Source organism: Oryctolagus cuniculus, chromosome 6, assembly GCF_051225735.1.
Source record: "Oryctolagus cuniculus isolate XC-2025 breed Fujian yellow rabbit chromosome 6, ASM5122573v1, whole genome shotgun sequence".
NCBI lineage: Eukaryota > Metazoa > Chordata > Mammalia > Lagomorpha > Leporidae > Oryctolagus > Oryctolagus cuniculus.
This window is the reverse complement of record NC_142872.1, coordinates 161440819-161463486: the sequence shown is the minus strand read 5'-3', so window position 1 is coordinate 161463486 and position 22668 is coordinate 161440819. Positions and strand designations below refer to the sequence as shown.

The 22668-nt window shown below is 39.9% G+C and overlaps 1 protein-coding gene across 5 annotated transcripts in view; it reads right to left on the bottom strand.

Moving 5' to 3' along the window:
* KHDRBS3 (KH RNA binding domain containing, signal transduction associated 3) overlaps positions 1-22668 on the bottom strand; it is a 206349-nt gene that overhangs the window by 90337 nt on the left and 93344 nt on the right. For 2 of the 5 annotated variants that reach the window (XR_007918873.3, XM_051844066.3), the window contains exons 3-4: positions 12434-12550; positions 8161-8307 (exon numbers count right to left, since the gene is read on the bottom strand). The exons of 1 other annotated variant lie outside the window; for it this stretch is intronic. Coding sequence is in view for 3 of the 4 variants with exons in the window: in XM_051844066.3 (XP_051700026.2) it covers positions 8161-8307; positions 12434-12550 (264 nt within the window). In the remaining variant the exon portion in view is untranslated. Of the gene's footprint in view, positions 1-8160; positions 8308-12433; positions 12551-20475; positions 20623-22283; positions 22423-22668 lie in introns of those variants that run through there. 2 more of the 5 variants (XM_089335750.1, XM_089335749.1) reach the window with 2 other exon arrangements.

The following is a 22668-nucleotide window of genomic DNA, read 5'->3' as shown; positions in this document are numbered from 1 at the left end:
ACTTGAAGTCCACTTGGTCAAAAGCACAGGAAACCTGGGACTTGCAACTGGCGCCTCAGCAGTCTTGTGGGACTGAATCCTTAACCTGTGAGATCTGATGGTAATTCCAAACAGTGAGTGTCAGAAATTTAACAAATGTAGGATAGCCAACTGGTGTCTGCAGAGTCAGAGAACTGGTAGGCTGGAATTTAAAAAAAAAAAAAAAAAAAAAAAAGAAAGAAAGAAAGAAAAACCTCACACATTTGGTAGAAGTATTGTGTGTAGACAAAGCTTTTCTTTAACAAGAGACTAAATTAGTACCCCAAATTTTCCTTCCTCCTCCAAAATAGTCCACTGCCCACATGATTTCACATGATCTCAATGATGAATTGAACTGTATATACTTGAGAGAAACAGAGAAAAAGGCAAAAAAGAGGCCTCATCTGCTGGATCACTCCCCATATGCCTCCAGGAGGCAAACACCTGGAGCTGGGACTTCAATCCAGGTCTTCTAGACAGGTGACAGGAAACCAGCTACTCACGTCCTTCCAGCTGCCTCCCAACGTGAGCATTAGCAGGAAGCTGAAATTAGCAGTCAGAGCCAGAGATAAAACCCAAGCACTCAAATGTGGAACACAGGGAAGGGAACCCCAACTCTTCCACATATTTCAAGAAGAAACAATGTTAACCCTTCACAAAATGTTCCAGAACAATTTAATGCAAAGAAACATTTCCTAAGTCATTCTATAAGGCCAGTACAGCCTCACAGAATATCAGTATATACTAATATCAGACAGACAGCACAATAAAAGAAAGCAACAAATACTGATTAATACAGATATTAAAGCTATCAAAATATATACTGAGAATCAAATCCAGCAGCAAGACTTATGCCTAAGAACTAAGCTGAACTTCTCTTAGGACTGCAAGTTTGGTTCATCATCTGGAAATCAATTTAGATAAAAATAATATAAGGGTAAAACCCACATTATCATTTCAATAATGAAGAAACATTTGAGAAAGTAATCCAACAGAGTCAAATGTTAGAAACACTTAACAAACTAGGGAAACCCATAGCTAACATATTAAATGGTGAAAAAACTGAAAGTGCCATTTTAAGATCAGAAACAAAAGAATCCCTACTCTTACCATATCTATTCAATATTGAATTGGAGGGTCTATTAAGGACAATTACATAGCAAAAAGAAAGAAACAGCATCAAGATTAAAAAGGAAGAAATAAAACCAATCTCCATTCTCAGAAGACATAAACCTATATTTAGACTATCCTAAGGAATTCACACGAAAAATAGGATATAAGATCAATTTTTTTTTTAAAAAAAAGGATTTATTTACATTAGCAGTAAATAATCTAAAGCTAGAATTAGGAAAACAATTCCACTGAAAAGAAAAACTTCATTAGGAATATACTGACAAGACTGAAGATCTGTACACTAAGAATTACGTAACATTGCTGAAAGACATTTGAAAACATGTAGGGGCCTCTGCTGTGGCCTAGCAGTGTTGGCACCCCATATGTGAGACACCTCAATTCCCAGGCTCCTGCTAACGCACCCGGGAACACAGAGGAAGGTGGCTCAGGTGCCTCCTCCTTGCAACCCTCTGGGAGACCCAGAAGAAGCTCCTGGCTTCAGCTCGGCCCAGCCCCAATTTTTTGGCCATTTCAGGAGTGAACAAGCAGATCGAAGACCTCCCTCTCTCCATCTCTAACTTGGCCTTTCAAATAAATAAAATAAATCTTAAAAGAAAACATTTAAAGAAATATAGGACAGGAGGACTAAACGTTAATAAGATAATAACCTCTAAATTGATCCACAGATTCAAGGAAATGTCTATCATAATTGTTTTACTGAAATGGAAAGCTGATCTTAAAATTCATATAGAAATGCAAGGGACCAAAATCACTGTAACAACCTTGAAAAAGAACAAAGTTGAAGGAATGACATACTCACATTATAAAATTTATTTCAAGATTATAAGTAATTAAGACTGTGTGGTAACTGCATAAAGAACAGGCATAAAGATCAATGAAATATAACTGAGAGCCCAACTGATTCTTAAACATTCTGTTTAACAAGTGATACTGCAACAACTGGATACACACATTCAAAAAGTGAACAAATAAAGTGGGACCTCCACTTCATGCTTTATGTAGAAATTAGATCCCAGTGGCTCAGAGAGCAAGATTTAAGAACTAAAACCATAAAACTCTTAGATGAACACATAAGCAGTAAATCTTCACAGAGTAGAATAAGAAGGGAATTTTGTGTAGTAGTTAAGTCATTACTTGGGACACCTGCATCCCATATCCGTGTGTAGGGCTAGAATCCCAGCTACTCTGATTCCAGCTTCATGCTAGTGCGTTCTCTGGGATGCAGCAGATAATGGCTCAAGTAGTTGGGCCCTTGTCACTCACATGGGAGACTCAGATTGAGCTCTTGGCTCCTGGCTTTACCCTGACCCAGCCAAAGCTGGGGATACAGACAGAAATCACCCCACCCACTAGTCCACTCTTCAGATGCTCTGCGAACAGCCCAGACGGATCTAAATACTTGTTATAGTTAAGTGAGAAATACAACAAAGCCACTCTATAAAAAGCAATAATAAAACTTGACAAAATGATTCAAAGCAACCATTTAAGGAATCTGCAAACTGCCTGAAGGTACATACTAAACTGAAAATACATTTATAAATAGGTAAATTTCTGGAAAAAGTCAGATACCAGCATTTTTGCTTGGAGCTGTCAGCTCCCTCCTCCCCAGCAGCTAGTTGGAGCATCAGTACCACTACAGTGGAGTGAGTGGGAACTCAGGTTTTCTGTAGGAGGAGACTCCCTTAACTGGTAATGTAAGTGAAAAACCCCATGCCCAGCAGCAATGTCAATGACAGCAGCAATTCTGGTAGCAAAGGAACAGGGGAGATAAGTGAATCAGCAAGCGGATATCTGCAGTCCCTGAGTGGGGCAAAGGAGAGATCAGAAGATTAGCCAGAAACTCAATGGAGCCTCAGAACTGAGACAGCCATGCAGGCCCTGGGTTCCCCAGCCATTTCTGGCTGAATGCAACGATGTGTACATGCGCAGCAGAGAGAGGCAGCCACACAATGAATCTGCTCACACAGAGAGGAAACATAAGAAATCCAGGCAGGAGAAGTCAGGACAGGCATGGAAACAAGCTACTTGGGGTGCATTCCACCGGGTACACACAGTTCCTTCAGCACAGAATGGAAGCTTTCCGAACATAGGTCTCTAAGTACAACCTCCATGAAACGGTGCTAGAGAAAACTTATAATAGAAAAAAAACTCAACAGATTGATTACCACCAAATTATTAAAGAAATGGAAGCCAAAAAGAGAACAACAATCATCTGTCTGGGAAAAAATAAATCAGAATCTATGATTCCTATAAAATATTAGCTATCACATATAATTTTCAACCAAAAACTAAGTGACACAAAAAGAACAGGAAACTGTGATCCAAACTCAGGAGGAAAAAGGACAAAATGAAACTATCTTGGAAAGGGCCCAGATGTTGGACCTGAAAAAAAAGGATTTTAAAAAATTTATATCTACAATGAAAAATTCACCGGAGGAGATAAATAACAGAGCTCAGATGGCAGAAAAATGCCATCAGATGGCAGAAGACAAGTCAATTTAAATTATTAAATGTGAGGAACATTAAGCAAAAAAGATGAAAAACAAGCCTAGGAGATCTGTGAGACACTAGCAGGTGCAAGAATATACATATAATGGTATCGTGGCGGGGTAGGAGGTGGTGTGAAAGAAAGGAAGAAAAAGAAAAATGTAAAGAAATGATGGCCACATTGAAAGAAAAACATAAAACACAGAGATCCAAAAAATATAGTCAACAAGTAGGCTAAACATATACATCATAGTCAAACTGCTCAAAAACAAAGACAGAAATAGCAAAAAGGGGAAAACAAGGATCATGTACAAAAGAACAAAAATGATTAATGACTCCTTTCATTAAAAAATGACACAAGAAGGTAGCAGAAGAACATACTTGAAATGTCAAAAAACACCCAAATTGTCAGCCAACCGTTTTATAACCTGTCCATTAGGATACAGGTACGATAAAGAAACAAAACAGTTATTATTTTGCTAATAGATCTAGATTACAAGAACATCTAAGAGAAGTTCTTCAGGCCGAAAAGAACTGATACCACATGGTGACTGTCAGTAAGAACAAACGCAAAGTGCCAGAAAGGGTGAATATGTTGGGCTAATATAAAATCATTCTACTGTAAACTGAATCCCTCATGATTACAGATGTGGAAATACTAACCAACCCATTAGTAAAGCTTTTCTAGCAACATATAAGGAAGATCATATACAATGACCAAGAAGGATTTAATCTTAATACAAATGCTTCACATCTAAAGATCAACTAATATAACACACTATTAACAGAATGAAGAAGAAAACAATTACCTCGAAGGGCAGAAAAAGCATTTGACAAATTTCAACACATATGTGTTGACCATTTTTCCATAATAAAAACTCTCAGCAACTAGTAATATAAAAGAACTTCTTCAAATGAATAAGAGAAATAAGAAAAACTTTCAGCAGATAGAGAAAGGCTGAATGCTTTGTTCCTAATTCCAGAAACAACTGTGCATTGAGAATTCTAGTCAGGGGAATAGGAATGGAAGGGGAACAGGAACGGCAATGGGAATGCAGAGGAAACAGGAGAGAAGGGAGAAGACAGAAGAGGACACGAGAAAGGGGAGGAAAGCAGGGCAAGGGAGGAGAGAGAGGAGGAGACAAAAGAAAAAATTAAAGGAACCCAAATTGGCAAGGAAGAAGTAGGACTGGCAATATTAATAAATTCTGTGACACACATGGAACCCACTAGTGAGGATTCTTTTTAATCTTGCTAACGATTTCATTTTTTAAGTGCACATTAGAACTAGAACTAACAAAAGCTTTAGCAAGGTCATAATATACAAAATCAATATATAAAAACTGACTGTATTTCTATATATTAATAACCATCTGAGAATGAAATTTCAAAATTCAATTCATATCAGAAAACATACAGTATTTGGAAATGAATTTTATAAAATAAATGCAAAGCTGGTAAGCCTGATAATAAGATAAATTTTTTAAGTATCTTTAAAAAAAAGAAACATTTTATGTTCATGAGTTGAAAACTCAAAATTGTACAGATGGAAATTTTCAACAAAATCTCCTGTAGATTCAGCTCAATTTCCATCAAAATCCTAGCCAGGCATTTTGTAAAAATTGAGAAGCTAATCCTAAGACCTATATGGGAATGCAAAGGAGACAGAATAGTCAAAACAATTCTGAAAGAGAACAAAGTTGGAGAAACTACACACTTGGATTCCCAAATTTACTATAAGGCTACATTAATTAAAAGTATGCTACTAGCTATGGCTGGCGTCACGGCTCAATAGGCCAATCCTCCACTTGCAGTGCCGGCACACCGGGTTCTAGTTCCAGTCGGGGCACCAGATTCTGTCCTGGTTGCCCCTCTTCCAGGCCAGCTCTCTGCTGTGGCCAGGGAGTACAGTGGAGGATGGCCCAAGTCCTTGGGCTCTGCACCCCATGGGAGACCAGGAGAAGCTCCTGGCTTCGGATCAGCTTGGTGTGCCGGCCTTGGCGGCCATTGGAGGGTGAACCAACGACAAAAGGATAGACCTTTCTCTGTCTCTCTCTCACTGTCCACTCTGCCTGTCAAAAAAAGAAAAAAAAAAAGTATGCTACTAGCTAACATAAGCATATAAATTACTGGCACAGAATTGTGAATGCAGAAATTAAACCCTTACGTCTGTGTTCAGCTACTTCAACAGGGAAAAGGATTATCTTTTCTATCTATGATGTGAGGAAAACTGGATATTTATAAAGAAAATTTAGATCCTAAACTCACCATGCATAAAAAAAAAATCAAACCTGATTACAGATTTGGCTGAAAGAAAACTATACAAGATTTATAAGAAAGCAGCAGAAAGACTTTGTGACCCTGGTGGGGCAGAGTTCTCCTGGCCATCTCAGACTGAGGTTGAGGAAAATCAAACTGTGCCTCTTGATGGGCAACTCTCAAAGTCATGGGATGGAAGGTACAGTGTAGACATTTGTGAAAAACAGAATTTGTCATCTTTGACTACGTCTGCACTGTCTGGTCCAAACTGCATGCCCACTAAGACACAGTCTCTCTTTAGGTGGTCTTGCCATAGTTTCAACTTTACAGTAGTTTCTATAAATATATGATTCATATTAGCCTTTTCTATCAAACTAAGATCTCTATAAGGGCAGAAAATGTGTTTTTAATTTGTTCCACATCAAGGCTTTTAAGGCAAATGTGATAGAAAAATATCCTTTCTCTTTAAGTACTTTAGCTGTCTTCTTGACAGACAATATGACCATAATACATGTGCTCTGCATGAAAGTCAATCTACTAGCCACTCCTGGGATCACAGAAGACACTGTCTCACCCAGACGCCTGTAGGGCAGACGTGCCAGCTTCTCTAGAATGAGCTAGCCACAGAGCCAGTGTCAAGGCTTTACTTATAAATAAAATAATTATATATTTTTAATAAGAGCATATAAGTCACATAAAAGACTACAATAAACTTAGGTAATAAGAGGTATATTTTCTTTAAAATACCACATTGCTAGCAGTATTTACAGGTCTGGGGGAGGCACTGTGGCACAGCATTGTGACACAGTCATTTAAGCTGCACCTGAAATGCCAACATCCCAAATGAGCACTGCTTCCAGTTCTAGCTGCTCTATTTCCAATCCAGCTCCATGCTAATGCACTCAGGAAAGCAATAGAAGATGGCCCAAGTCCTGGGAAGTCTACTATCTACATGAAAGATCTGGATGGAAATTGAGGCTCCTGGCTTTTATCTGGCTAAGCTCTGGCCCTTGGGGCTTTTTGGGGAAATGAACCAACAGATGGAAAATCTATTTGTCTCTCTCTCCCCATCACTCCTTCCTTCCACCTGCCCCATAATTCTACTTTTCAAATAAATACATATTTTACAAAGTGTTCAAAAGTGTTAAAACAGATTATGAATTGTTAAAAACACATAATGAGCCGGCGCTGCGGCTCACTAGGCTAATTCACTAACCTTTAACCATTAACTACCCTTTAACCATTACCTGAAAATCATTTTCATTAATCTAGGTACTGTATGCCTTTAACATACTAGGAACTGCACTGAAAGCAGAATTTTTCCAGAAACAACAAAGACAATTCTGATAATCAAGAAACACAAAAGTAAAGAAGGGGGCCGGCGCCCTAGGCGAATCCTCCGCCTTGCGGAGCCGGCACTCAGGGTTCTAGTCCCGGTCAGGGTGCCGGATTCTGTCCCAGTTGCTCCTCTTCTAGACCTGCTCTCTGCTGTGGCCAGGGAGTGCAGTGGAGGATGGCCCAAGTGCTTGGGCCCTGCACCCCATGGGAGACCAGGAGAAGCATCTGGCTCCTGCCATCGGATTAGCACGGTGCGCCGGCTGCAGCACGCTGGCTGCAGCGGCCATTGGAGGGTGAACCAACGGCAAAGGAAGACCTTTCTCTCTGTCTCTCTCACTGTCCACTCTGCCTGTTTAAAAAAACAAACAAACACAAAAAAACCCCACACACACATAATGACCCTGGCAGAAACTGGCTAGAATTTTAATAGTGCCCTCTCCTACCCATGCTCATTATGGTTATGTTTGTCATTATATTTACCATGCTGCACTAAGTAATCTGTTGATGTTTCTTTTCCCCTAAACTATATATTCCTCGATGTTAGGTATTAATTTTTCCTGTTTGTGTGGTCAACACCACACACAGGGCTTGACTGCAGAAGGCAATGATGTGTTTATGTTGGACATCAATCAGTTTTGGACGTGTTTTCAGTCTCACATAAAAGTGTACAACTTGGAGTTCAAAAATATGAATAACAGATTGTGCTGCTGCAAATGTCTCAGCCATGTAAATTTCGTAGCAGTATTTAATCTCTCCAAACTCCACCCTCTCATATAAGAAAAAGGAATAATGTCAAATAATTTACAGGGATGCTGTAACGTCTACTACAAATAAAGATCTATGCAAATTACAATTATTGTCAAAGCCTAAAGCAAAATAAGTATCTTAAAGGTCAAGTGAGCTATGAATAAATATAGGACTAACAGGGATGAGGAACTTTTTGATTTCTTCCAAAGCATGTCCCATGCGGGCATAAGCTTCCGCTGGTGGGGCAAACACTTCAATGAGCACATGGAGATCATCATTGAGGTGGAAGTACTTTGCTTCTCCACTTTTCCTCAACTCTTCTTCCTGGAGAAAGAAAAAAATCATATTTAAAAATCTGACATTATGAAAGAAGACAGACAACAAAAACTACCCAAAGCTTATCTGTTTACTGAACAGTATATATCACCCTGAGGAAGAAGTAAATGGTAAATAGGATCTTTCCACTGTAGGTATTTACAAATACTCCAAAGGCTTCCCATTGATACTAGGATAAAGTCTCCACTCAGGACACTGCCCATAAGGATCACGGACTCAATATTGCCTGCTCCTTCACCTCTTCCTGACTCCCTTCCTTAAACCTCTCCAGTTGTTGATGGTTTAATAGACCACAGAAGTATCATGATTATTATGCTGTATATGTAGCTGATGCACGTCATGATTCCACTAATTTCATCAATGTAGCAACTAGAAGAAAGTGAACTGAGTTCACATTAAATAGTAAACACACCGAGAACCTAAGAATGAGATCTCTTTAGAATGAGATTTTAATAGTAAGTAATGGCTAAACATAAACATATTAACTGAGAATTTGTGAAAACAATCAACAGAAGTTAATACTTTAGAGTTCATGTAATGAAGATATGATGACAATACAGTCATCGGTAATATCTACCTAAGTAGCAAAGTTGTTACTTCAATCATCACCTGTGGTCAACTTCAGTGAGAGGCTTCCAGTGGTAGAGGCAACAGCACAGTTCCGGGGACAAGAAGACAACACAACTAGTGGACTGGAGTGAAATGGGCTGTTTCTTATGGTAATCAAGAGTTTAAAGAATGAAATGACAGACTCATGGTTTTAAGTTATCAGTTCAAGGCACAAAGAGCCAGAAGTATCCTAGAAGCTTCTACTGTAGTAAACACAGGCTGATGGAACCAAAAGACAGATGCAGAGTTAAAATGTGTGTACTGCTGAATATCCAAACTCTCTCTTATTTGAGTTGTAGAGTAATGTCTAGCTAACAAAGAAACCAGAGGACTGTACTGGTAATATTTGGGATGATTCAAATAACTCTGATCATCCAAAAGTGGAAACCCGATGGAGTCTTCCACACTGGCAGAAGCCTGTACCATATGGTGATGCTTTTCCTATGTTGCTTGAACAGCAGAGACAATTCTTTGAAAGGAGAAGACACCTTCATACTTTCTAACTCCTCTTCCTTATGTCAGACATCTGTTTGTTTCAGGGATACAAAGAATAAGAGAAGCAAACTGAATCTAGGGAAGAAGGCAGCATGCATACCTAACCTGTAACATTTACCACTGTATGACACTACCTCCGAGTCTTCTCAAGAAACATATGGCACCTTTTATGAGAGTGACTTTCAATGAGGCTAAACACCTATACAGACAGTTACAGGTTGAATATCCCTTATCCAAAATCTTGTGAACAGAAATATTTTGAATTTCAGAATTTTTCACATTTTAGTATATCTCTTTATACATAATGACCTATCTTGGTGATGGGACCCAACTTGGAATAGAAATTCATGCATGTTTCATATATACCTTATACATACAGTCTAAAGGCTTTAATGTTTTCAGTGTGCCTGTGTTGTGACTGAGACCCACCCCATAAGGCCAAGTACAGAATATTGCATTTCTGGCATTGAATCGGGGCTCAGAAAGTTTCAAATTTTAAGATGGTGGGCATTGTGGCTCAGGAGGTAAAGCTACTCCTTCAGATACTGACTCCAATATGGGAATGCCAGTTTAGTTATTCCCCTTCTAATCCAGCTTTCTGCTAATGTGCCTGGGAGGCAACAGATGATAGAAGAGCCAGATGTAATTCTGGGTTCCTGACTTAGTCTTACCTAGCCCAGGCTGGTGCGAGAATTTTGGGAGTGTACTATCTGATGGAAGATCCTTTCCTTTTTCTATCAAATAAATAAATAAGTAAATACACAATATATCTTTGAAAAAATTCCATTTTAGAAGCACTTGCAGATTTCCAGATTAAGGATATTTAACCTGTAAAAGAATTAACTCTGACCTAATGCCAATCCATGGAGGGCCACCAATCAGAGTGTGGCTTATGGGGTAAAAAGATATTGGTCCTCATCCACTGATAGTGAGTTCATCAGATTGTAAATTCACACTGAATGCTATTCGTCCTGTTCCTGGGTGGCTTGATGGAACATATATCATCAGCTACTTACAAAATCTCCACAGTGATTTACTGTACCAAATGGGAAGAAAACATAGAAATGAAAGGATTACTGAGTTAGTGATAACTGGTTCAGAAAGAGGCCCAAGTGTGTAAAACCAGGGTGACCCAAGCAAATGTGGAGTAGGTCCTCAATGATCAGGTAGAAACCCATTGTTGCTAGTGTTAGGGTATCTCACTCCCCAGCCAGTTCAGTGCTACTCAAGGCGCTCATAAACAAAATGATCATGGAAAGAAGGACAGAAGCTACATGATACTGCACAACACAGATTCCCCTACAAAAGATGTCTAGCTACTAATTCTGCTGAGTGCCTGGTATGCCAACAACAGAAAACAACCACAAGCCCTTGATATGACAATACAACTTGGAAGGACCACGGAGCCCTTTTATGGATAGCCGGGCATCTGTTATCACCTGGACATATAACCTAGATAGATCTGCCTGCCTCGCTTCCCTTCCACTTGAGAATTGCTCATGAATGCCCTGATCACCAGTACTCTACGCCACAAAACAGTCTTCTGACCAAGGAACTCCCTGAATAACAAACAAAATAAGTAAGTAAATGGGTTCCTATCCTTGGGTTTCACTGCTCACATCATGAAGTCTACTACCATATGGCCTTAAAATTAAAACTGGATTAAGATAGCAGCAAAAGTGGAATAATTCCATGCAAGATACACACTTCTAATCAACTGACTTATATATGCTTCCATTTTCTTCTGCAATATTAAATGAGTAAAGGAATCAAGTGCCATCATTTGAAGCAGTAGTACACAGTCAGAAGTAAACATAACCTGGCTATGCATCACAATCATTTCAAGCATCTACCAAAAATTTATTTTGTGGTTCTATCCAAAATAAGTTCAGGTGTAAAAATCTATTTTTAAGTATTATTCCACATGAGACTGATGCATGCTATATTTCCACAGTTGTAATGAAAACCACATGGGTGTTGGTGGCAGAGAATCATGGTTTTCTTAACTGTGTATCAAACAATAAAATAATTTCCCTGAATAACCCAGATAATATACTCAATTCTCTGAATCTCAGTTTTTCTCACATGTAAAATCCATCATTTTTCCAAAGAAGACATAGAATAATATATGCAAAATATCTCACAGTTCTTGTCTCACAGTGGAATTCAATAGACAAATGGTGGCTTTTATTACAAAACTATAATATAGATGGAATTTTCTTTGTAAAGAGGCCTGGCCTGCTTTTGACTTAACTCTCTCAACTGTAACTAATGTTGTTCAACATTTCATGAAAACTCAGTAACAGTGTGGATTTACTTCTCAGTAATAAATCTTTTAACAATGAGATAACAAGTGAGAATAGAGAATAACTTGACACACATGTCCTGTGAATATTTATTTCAGGATTAGCATATTTGAGAAAATGATTAATAATTAATTAATTAATTATTAGCTTGTTTAAAAATGAGACAATCAATGTGAATATATCTAAGAAAAACACTAAGTCAGAAAAGAAATTATTAAAACATTTATAATCGATTTTAATTTGGTTAAAGGCATACAGTATTAAAAGTCAAAAACTAGAAATAAAATGCATTTATTAAAAACTCAACTATTTGAAAAATGCATAGAAAACATGACTCGAAAGAACTAATCTAAAATGCAAACTGTGATGGTACAAATACTCTGTGATGGTACAAATACTCGTGACTTTTATTTCTCCTCATGATGATTTTAATATCACCCTACTTCCTAAATGCTGATGCATTACTACTAGAGTCAAAAATATAAGCATTACTGTTTTATTTGTAAATATAATTGGTACAGATTAAGACTATATATTCTGAAATTAGAGTGACTCAATTTTCTAAACAGAATCACAAATATATCCTTACATATATTTTCATGTAATTGCATTTGAGGGGCTAGTTAGCTTATATGCTATGGATTAATAAATAGATATCCTAAATGTACATCAAAAAAAGTAGCCATGTCTATAAGGAATATTACCTTTGTTTTGTCTCTCATGGAACCTTTTCCAAGGATGGACATTTTTGTCAAGGTTTCTTCTTGCAAACGCTTCAGAGAATTGCCACGTGGACCCAAAAGTTTCCCCACAAAGTTGAACTAGGAAAAACAAATCAACCGACCAAATTTGTAACATTCAAATCTGAAAGTTATCAATCATGAACAACTGGAAACACTACAGTATGCTATACACCATTAATGACAAATAGTTAAATTTCTGCTACATTTATAACAGATATTTTCTACAAGCCATAAGAAATGGAGCTAAAAGTTGTATTTTGTTTTTTTAAACAATAGACTTTCTACCAATCAATTCAATAATGTCTGTATTTAAAAATTGTGAATGGAGTTAATTTCCCAGAATTCCTAGGTTGTGATCCTGACACTTTCAATACACATTAAAGAAGGACTGTGACCAATGTTAGGAGTAGAATACAGGTGAGAAAGAAAGTTAATATGTACAGACTGATTATTATGGAATACCCAGGTTCTCCTACTTGGTTAGCACTTTGACTTGCTTCTTCAACCAATGAATGGACTAGCCTACATGAGTTTCTAAGCAACCAGTGACTGACAGAGCTTAACAACAAAATCCATTTTTCCTTTCCCAAATAGTTATGGGAATGTGGGCAATATAGTGTAACACACATGCCTAGCTCCCTTATTTATCAAGCAAGATTAAGGCCTCTAAGGTTAGACTGCCACTGAAAAACTGGCTTTTGCATTTACCAGATGAGAAATCAGAGGCAATGCTATCTCAGTTTCCTCATTTGTGAAAATGCAACGACAATAGTGACTACTTTCACAGATCTGTTCTGAGATGGGTCAACAAAATAAATCGTTTAGAACAACGATGCATAATAAATGATATGTTATTAGGAATTTCATATTTTTAAAAACCTTACTGTAATTAAGGTAAACTATGAAGATTTCTGGCTCCCAAAGAGAAAAATCAGCCCTGTTTACCAGAAAGAAGCTGCTCTCTTCGACAAGACTTTTGATAACAAACTCATAGAGTTGCTACTTCTTCCATAATCAATGCCACTACTGTGATCTTCCTGTTTTTAGGAGAAAATTTTACCTCAATTTATCTAACTATGACATTGTTATAGTTGAATAAGTATTTTTGAATAAGTATTATTTTTTGTTGAATAAGTAATTTTGCTGAAATAAATAGCACTTTAAAATATCTGAAGCCGGCGCCGTGGCTCAATAGGCTAATCCTCCACCTTGCGGCGCCGGCACACCGGGTTCTAGTCCCGGTTGGGGCGCCGGATTCTGTCCCGGTTGCCCCTCTTCCAGGCCAGCTCTCTGCTATGGCCAGGGAGTGCAGTGGAGGATGGCCCAGGTGCTTGGGCCCTGCACCCCATGGGAGACCAGGAAAAGCACCTGGCTCCTGGCTCCTGCCAGGATCAGCGCGGTGCGCCGGCTGCAGCGGCGGCCATTGGAGGGTGAACCAACGGCAAAGGAAGACCTTTCTCTCTCTGTCTCTCTCTCTCACTGTCCACTCTGCCTGTCAAAAAAAAAAAAAAAAAAATATCTGAATGATATTCTTTCCTTGTCCACTCTTAATTTTATTTTTCTTCAATCAAAACTAAAATATACTTTAAAAAAAAGATTTTATGTATTTATTTGAAAGTCATAGTTAACAGAGAAAGAGCGAAAGGGAGACCTTCCATCTGCTGAACCACTCACCAGGTGGCTACATGGCCAGAACTGGGCCAGGCCAAAGCCAGGAGCCAGGAGCTTCATCAGCATCTCCCACATGGGTGGCAGGGGCCCAAGCACCCTGGCTATCTTGTGCCACTTTTCCCAGGCCAAGATCAGGGAGCTGGATCAGCAGAACAGCCAGGACACGAACTGGTGCCTCTATGGGATGAGAGCATTGCAAGCAGTGGCTTTACCTGCTGCGCCACAAAGTCAGCCCCTCAAATATACATTTTTAATCTCCACATGCAATGATTTGTTGTTTTAAATTCAACTTCAGTGGGGGCCACCATTATGGTACAGCAGGTAAAGTCACTGCCTACAACACTGGCATCCCATATGGGCACCGGTTTGAGTACTGGCTGCTCCACTTCCAATCCAGCTCTCTGCTAATGGCCTGGGAAAAGCAGGGGAAGATGGCCCAAGTTCTTGGTCCCCTGGCTTTGTTCAGCCTGGCTCATCTCCAGCTATTGTGAGCATCTGGGGAGTAAGCCAGAGAATGGATGATCTATCTCTACCCCCTGTAACTCTTTGAAATAAATAAATAAATCTGGCTATGGCCATACCACCTTGAATGTACCCGATCTTGTCTGAAATAAATAAGTAAATCTTTCCAAAAAATTCAACTTTAGGTAAAAAATTTTAGTATTAAAGGTATAGTTAATGGAATTTAAAAGGTTAAATTCTACTGTAGGGTATAAAAAATAACTGTGTCCTGACCCACCCAACCCCTAATGTTATTTTTGCTTCGCACTTTCTCTATGTGAATAACGTCTAGTATTCTAATAATTTCACATGTAACTTTCAGCCAAGGCTCTCTTCAGTTCTGCTCCATAAACCTACCCTCATAGTGTTAGTATCTACAATTTCTGGGTTTTTTCAAGATTTCCCAATACTAATGATCACATTTCTGTTTGAGTCTCTCTTGCTCTCTAGGCTCAGACTTTGCTTTCTCTATTCCTGAGCCATTACCATCTATCCACTTATTCTACAACAACTGAAATTTTACTAACACCATTTGCCTATTACAGGCTCATCCTCACATTCATTTCACCTTCACTTGCATTCATTTTAATGGGCTTCAAAGATGGAGTAAAAGTATCTGTAGTCCAATAACCACACTTACATAATATATTAAACATTCAAATATTTCCCAGTTGATAAAAATTAAGAGTCTTTAGAAGTTATCCAATCCAAATGCTTAATTTTATACAAAAGAAACAGAAGCCCACAGAATGATGTGATTTAATACTCTTTGTTCTTCTAAACTCCATTCCACTATATACTATGTATTAGTTACAGCTCCCTAGTTAAATTAACACTCATGAGTCTCATTCTTCCTATGTGGATATGCATGTGGAAATGCATGAATTATTTTCATTTAATTTTAAAGGCAGAGATAGAAATAGACGGAGACAGAGACAGAGACAGAGACGGAGACAGAGATAACCTTCTATATGTTGGTTCACTCCATAAATGCTCATGACAACCAGGACTAAGCTAGGTCAAAGTCAGGAACTACAAACACCACTCCACGTGAGGAGCAGGGTCAAGCACCTGAGTCATCCTGCTGTCTCCCAGGCTGCACAATACTGGGAAGTTGGAATCAGAAGTAGAGCCAGGACTCCCATTAGGAATGTGGAAGTCCCCCCAAATGGCATCTTCACTACCCCACCAAATTCCTGTCCCTGTTATATGAAATGAATCAGAAAATATGTAAGAAAAAACAATCATCTGTCAGAACAAGCCATCCATCAAAACAGTTCATACATCTATGCCAAATTAGTAAGCAATAAGTTGGTTAATTTAACTGCTGTGGACATATATAATTTTATGTGAACAATACCTACCTTTTACTGCAACTGACAAAGCTACATCCACAAACCTACCAAGGAAGTCACCACACTGAACAGACAAGACCAGGCCCAGGCCACCCAGGTTGGTCAGACCTTTGACTCAAAGTCATAAGAATTTGAAGTTTAGATCTAATTGTGTAGATACAGAATGTCCTCAGAGCTGAGACAACATGCTTGTTGCTTGGCCAGGGTCTCAAAACGCAGATTGCATCACCTCCCTAGGGGTATCTGGAAATAGTTAACAAGTCTGTTTGGTTGTCACAATGAAGAGGGTCACTACTGGGATTTAGTGGGCAAAGGCCTAGTTTGTCACCCATCAGAAGTAGATGCACCCTTCACAGGGAAGAAGTATCCTGTGTAAAATGTCAATTGTGATCCTGTTAAGAAACACTGCTAGAGAGAACAGCCACAGATCTGGGTAACTTGTACTTCTTGGGCTTCAAACCCTTGCTATTGTGCTTCTCTTCAGTCTATAAGTTCAATTCCTCTATGGATTCCACAATATAGCCAAATTTAGTTAAGACAAAAATGTTCCTACAGCAAGCCCCAGTCAGTACTACCAACATAAAAAGACCTCAGTAATAGATGGTCTAAGAAGATGTGATGAATGCAATTAAAAAAAGCAGCACAGTTCTCTTGCTTGCCATTAGTCCTACAACTCCTCCTGAGGTTCCATTGACTTACACTTCTGAAGAAGCATCGCTGTGGCAAGCTCCTCTCCCAGGCACTATGATTACAGTTATTCCTTAGCTCTTCCCGGCCTCAATTTCACCATATTTACTATAGTATGTCTTGTAAGAAGTATTAGATTTCATAATTATTATGAAGTTTAAAACATAAGATAAAGTGCTAAGCACTGTGACAATACTGAATTTTATCTGAGCCCTAGGCTCCTGAAAAACCAGTGATGATTAAAAAATCTACCTGTCCTTCTGTGTTCCTGGAAATAGCCTCCTTCAAGGCCAGACACAGATTCTCCAAATCCCCATGCTTTGCCTCATCAAAGATTAGATAAAATGTTTATCTCCAGTATTAATCAGATATATCTTCATACCCTGACTTGAGTAAACCTCAGTTCAGCTTCTATCCCTTCCCCAGGTTATTGAAGTCTGATCTATCTTCACCCTGACCAATAGAGAAGCCTTCCCTAAATGCCCAACTCCCATCTCCCTGCCCTCTGAAGCCCCCCCAAAAAGCAAGCAAAGCTCAGGGTATAAGATTTTCTATCACCATCCCACCCTGGAACCCCTCGTCATCTCCCTTTCCCACATTTGTTTCTAACAAGAGAAAAGCCCCTTTCTGCTTGACCTCCAAGGTGTCATTTACAGCTCTCATGGTGAACATAATCTTCCCACTGTGATAATTCCCCTCCCCTTGGAGTAACAGTTCACTTCCACACTCTTACAATGATCCTTTCAAAGAAAGCTCTTGTTAATTTAAGTTCAGGTTATACTTTCACTGGCTACATATATATCTGCAAGATAGATAATAGGAACTTAATATATTTAATATTAATTTTTATAAATAATTTCATTTACCCAAGTAAATTCACTGATCTTTCACTAAATATACATGAATTAATAATTTCATTTGTTCATTTCCAGGGAAGATGTAAATGTTATCATTTCTGATACCAATAACTTTTCTCTGGATGCCGATTATTCTGTTACAAACACCAAGTTTTATAACTATAAACAGGAAAAATCTGAAGTGATGATAAACATGGCAAACCAACACAGAGTAGGTATACTTGAATTTTACTGCATAATGTATAAACTCTAATAATTATATTCCTCATTGCAAAGATCAAGTGCCTTTCTGAACTAGCTTTAATTGATCTAAACTATATTTGTGACATGGCACTGTTCCTTTGGGAACAATTATAGTTAAGCTGTCAGTTCATAAACAACTAAACCTCAAGAACATGGCAAGGTCTCCATTAAAAGGTTTCCTTTAATTGAGTGCTCACCAAAAACATGATTAGTCTAACAGAATGATATTTTACTGATACCTAGCCATAGCTTCCGAAGCAAGTCCCCTGGTCTAGCAAGCACTGGTAATCAACAAGCAGAGACTGGAGCTTGCACACTGACCACTACTACAGGAGAGCAGAGATGGGGCTTGAGGTGTTCGCTGCCTCATCTCAAGCACCTGTACAGCAGGTGGCCCTTAATTAATACCAAAGGATTCATGAACTATGTCTTAACAATTTTAACTTGCGTCTTCAAATAGCCAAGGCATGGACACTGTTCCTCAATCCTACTACACGTACCTGTGTCCAGGCCACCTTCTCCTCTCACAAACACCACTGTGGTGTTCAGTGTCCTTTCTAAGTGTCCACTTCTACCTCCTTCAATTATAGAGAGGTATTTTCAAAACACCAAGTTGACCTTACTCCACCTCTAATTCAAATGCAATTGTTCGACTATGTTTAGGATCTAAATCCAAAGTCCCTGCCATTGCAATGAAAGGCCCACACTGGCTAAGCCCTTGCCCACCACCTCTAGGCCTCACCCATTTCTGCTTTTGATTTGAGGCATTCTGGATTGTGGGGAGCAACTTGGACTAAGCTAAGTTACTGGAATTAAGACTTATTCTATGCATCTGCTCTCCCATAATATGGCACTGGGAGAGGAGTAAAAACAGCTTCTACTCAGCTGCCTCCAGTTCAACCAATAAACTGTAGGACCTGCTCCTGATTGGAGGAGAGCAGCGTACTCAGCGTGTGGGTAGCAGAGTTGGGATTGGTGGAAGAGGACTATAAAGGAGGAGACAGACAACATGCACCAGGAACATCTATCTGAAGGAACACCTGAGCAGCCCCCGAGAGAGCCGGCCGGCGGTGTGCCGCTCCCCCGCAGAAGTGTGGAAAGTGGCAGGGGGAGCCGCCCTTCCAAAGAGGTGGAAGGGACGGCAGCCAACCCGGGAAGAACGAGCAGCAAACCCGGGGAGGGCTGAGCAGACAAAAGAACAGCGCAGGGTCCTGTGTCGTTCCTCCACGAAGAGGGGGAGCGACATAATGGTGCCGTGACTCGGATAGGAAACCTAGGCAGGGTTTAGTGTCATTCCTCCATGAAGAGGGGGAGCGACATAATGGTGCCGTGACTCGGATAGGAAACCTAGGCAGGGTTTAGTGTCATTCCTCCATGAAGAGGGGGAGCGACACTGGATTTCTTTCAGTTCCTCAAAACTACCGAGCTCCAAGAATTGCCCACTCACCTCAGACGTAGAAAACTGGAGAGAATGTTATTCCTCTCTTTAAAACCATAAAGACAAACAGAAAAGCTGGACAGATACAAATTAACTCAACCCAACCTCACATCTGAAGAGAGGCACCTGCAGGGAGAGAGGAAACTCAAGCATTTGCTTATCGAGAGTGGGCTAGCATCAGATTATGAAGCTCCAGAAGCCCCGGATTAGGAGGGCTGGAAATCTAAAGAATTTTTATTCAGAGTTGCTCTCCAACTCTCGGATGACTGCAGTGCAGGGCAGGGCAGGGCAGGGCAGGATAGCATAAGGAAGGGCAGGGCAGGGAGAATAGGGAAACCACTTCCAAGAGGAACAGAAGAAGAGACGAAGGCAGCCACTCCTGAAATCTGCCCAGGCCCATCAATCCTACATACCCCCCTAAACATAATCCTTAATCTACAGGAAGAAAGGCAATAAACTGATTTTTCTTAATATTGACAAATTCAACAAAACATGTATGTAGATCAGTGCCCACCCAGGTTATTACTACTCCAACACTGGTGACTGGCAAACATGTTGTGGGCGCTTAGCAATAAACAAAAAAATGCCAAGGACCCAGTACTTATTGAGCTTTCATTCTAGTATGGGAGACAAATAAGTAAAACAAATATGCAGAAGATATTGTCTGTTAATTTGATAGAAACAGAAATCAACTACCACTGAATGGGTGAACCTGCAGCTAAGCTGGCCTCTCTGCAAATGCTTATGTAATGAGCTGTGTCCTACGTATGCAAGAACCTGGGAACACAGGATTACCTGAAATGTGAATAGCAAGTGAAAAAGCTCTCTAGACTAGGAGCTTCTGAGGAACAAGATGGCCTGCTTGGATAATGACAGAGTCACTCAAAGACAAAGCCTAGGTAAGAGTATAAAGGAGAGAGATACACCCAGTTGAGACTCACCAGTCTTGATCAAGAGTTTGGATTTTAAATCTAGATGCAATCTAGGTGGTTTCACTCTTTCTTTGTATTTTGGCATAGCTAAAATTATCCATATGAATATAAATTAACTCCTAATGATAGCAAAAATTTACACTGAAAAATAAAGAGCACAATCAAGTACATGAAGTCAATGCCCTTTCTTGCAGCTCATTCACAGTTTATATATATATATATATATAATATAAATAAAAGCCTTTTATTTAGTGAGAAAGATGCATAGGAGAGTGAGAGCTTTGTCTGAGAGAGAGAGGGGGTAAATCTGGGTTCATACCAAGTACCAGGAACCAGCCACATGGAGGAGCATCTAGGCCAAGAAGCCTAGGGTGGGTGGCCCGAAAGGCCACTCGACCTGAAGGCTCAGGGCTACAGCAAGCCCCCTCCTAGAGGCCAGGGAAAAGAAGAGAGAACGGGCACGCCATGTCCCAGGCTTTTAACCCACTTCCAAAAGGGAGTGGTTAATTAACCCGATTGGCTGGTGGGCACCCAGGTGTGGCTAGGGAGGGGCATGAGATCACACAGGGGTGTGGCGAAGGTATTAGGTAGTGTGGAAAGTCACACAGGGGCATGGCGAAGCTATGGTCTTCCAGCTCACAAACCTAATCGATTTTAACCTGTATGCCTGCCTACTTTACTCCCCTCTCAGAGACTCTACCCACTTAACCCTAAAGGAAGTTGATGGGCATAGAATCATCTCTTCCATCACTGCTTCCTGCTTATGAGGGGCATAGTGCAGGCCCTGCCTATCCTATCTAACAAATTTGTCATTCACAGTTCTAACAGGCCCCACAGACTTCTCTCGTGACATTCTAAATCCACACCTACTCCCTCTTCATTCTGCATTTCTCTTGTGACACTTACCGAACCACACTGGAGACCAGGTGAAGCTTACATTTCCTGATTTTGCCCTGGCCCTGCTCTGACCTTTGCTGCCTTCGGGCAGTGAACCAGTGGATGTAAGATCTTTCTCTCCACCCCCATTCCTTCTCTAACTTTGCCTTTAAAATAAATAAATCGTTTTTTTAAAGACTTATTTATTTATTTTGAAAGTCAGAGTTACACAGAGAGAGAAGAGGCAAAGAGAGAGAGAGAGAGAGAGAGAGAGAGAGAGGTCTTCCATTCGATGCTTCACTCCCCAACTGGCCGTAATGGCCAGAGCTGTGCCAATCCAAAGCCAAGAGCCAGGAGCTTCTTTCCGGTCTCCCACACGGGTGCAGGAGCCCAACGACTTGGGCCATCTTCCACTGCTTTCCCAGGCCATAGCAGAGAGCTGGATTGGAAGTGGAGCAGCTGGGTCTCAAACCAACGCCCATATTGGATGCCAGCGCTTCAGGCCAGGGCTTTAACCCGCTGTGCCACAGCACTAGCCCCAAAATAAACAAATCTTTAAAAATTAAAAAAACACTATAAAATCTCACCTTTTATGAAGTGATCCAAAAGATATTTTCTAATAGATTATTTTACAATGCAGTTAAACTTTCTGATCCAACAAAAATATAAATATACAGTAGCTTTCTGCTCCATGGACAACATCATTCAATTAAATATTTTTGAAACTTTTTTCAGGACATTAAATAATATATACTCTAATGAAATTGTGAATTCCTAAATAACAGATAGAAACCCCAAATTTTCCTCAAAGCCCTTAGTAGTGACAAAATTAGAAATGGACGAGGTCCACTTTAATATTTTCTCGGTTTTATACTGCTGCATAACGAAACACTGCACAACTGACCAGTCTTGAACAATATGCCTTTTTCATGCTTGATAGAGAACGGGATATCATAAGTGGTTTCTTGATGCTATAACAAAATATTTCAGACTGGGGAATTTACATTGAGCTTATTTAGCTCAGTGTTCTGGAATCTTGAAGGCCAAGGCAGGCAGTTGTTTCTGGCAAGGTCCTCCTACTGAATCATAATCGGGTGGAAAAGCAAGCCAGCAGACAAAGCATGAGGGGCAGCCTTGCTTCACAACAACCTACTCTCAGTAACAAACAAGGTTCCACCTACAAACTCACTTGTCCCTGTATTAACCCACTCTCCTGAGAAAAGCATCAATTCCTCCTAAGGACCAAATTACCTCTTCAAAGATCCTCCTTTCCAATAAAGCCAGAATGACAATCAGATTTCAACACGAGTCTCAGAGGGAACACACAGCAAAGCCTGTGTGCTTCATGTTGCTACAGGCAGATCAACCTGGGCTAGAGGATCCTTGTCCAACATCACTCTTCTCATAGCTCCTAATTCAGCCATGGCTGTCAGCTGAGGAACTCAGGCCTCCTAAATTTTGCTGATTCTCCTGCACCTGTATATCTTGGGCTTCTACTTACAACAATGGCCTCAGGGTGGCAGGGTTTTTGTTTGTTGTTGTTGTTGGTTTTTTTTTTTTTTTTTTTTTTTTTTTTGACAGGCAGAGTGGACAGTGAGAGAGAGAGACAGAGAGAAAGGTCTTCCTGTGCCGTTGG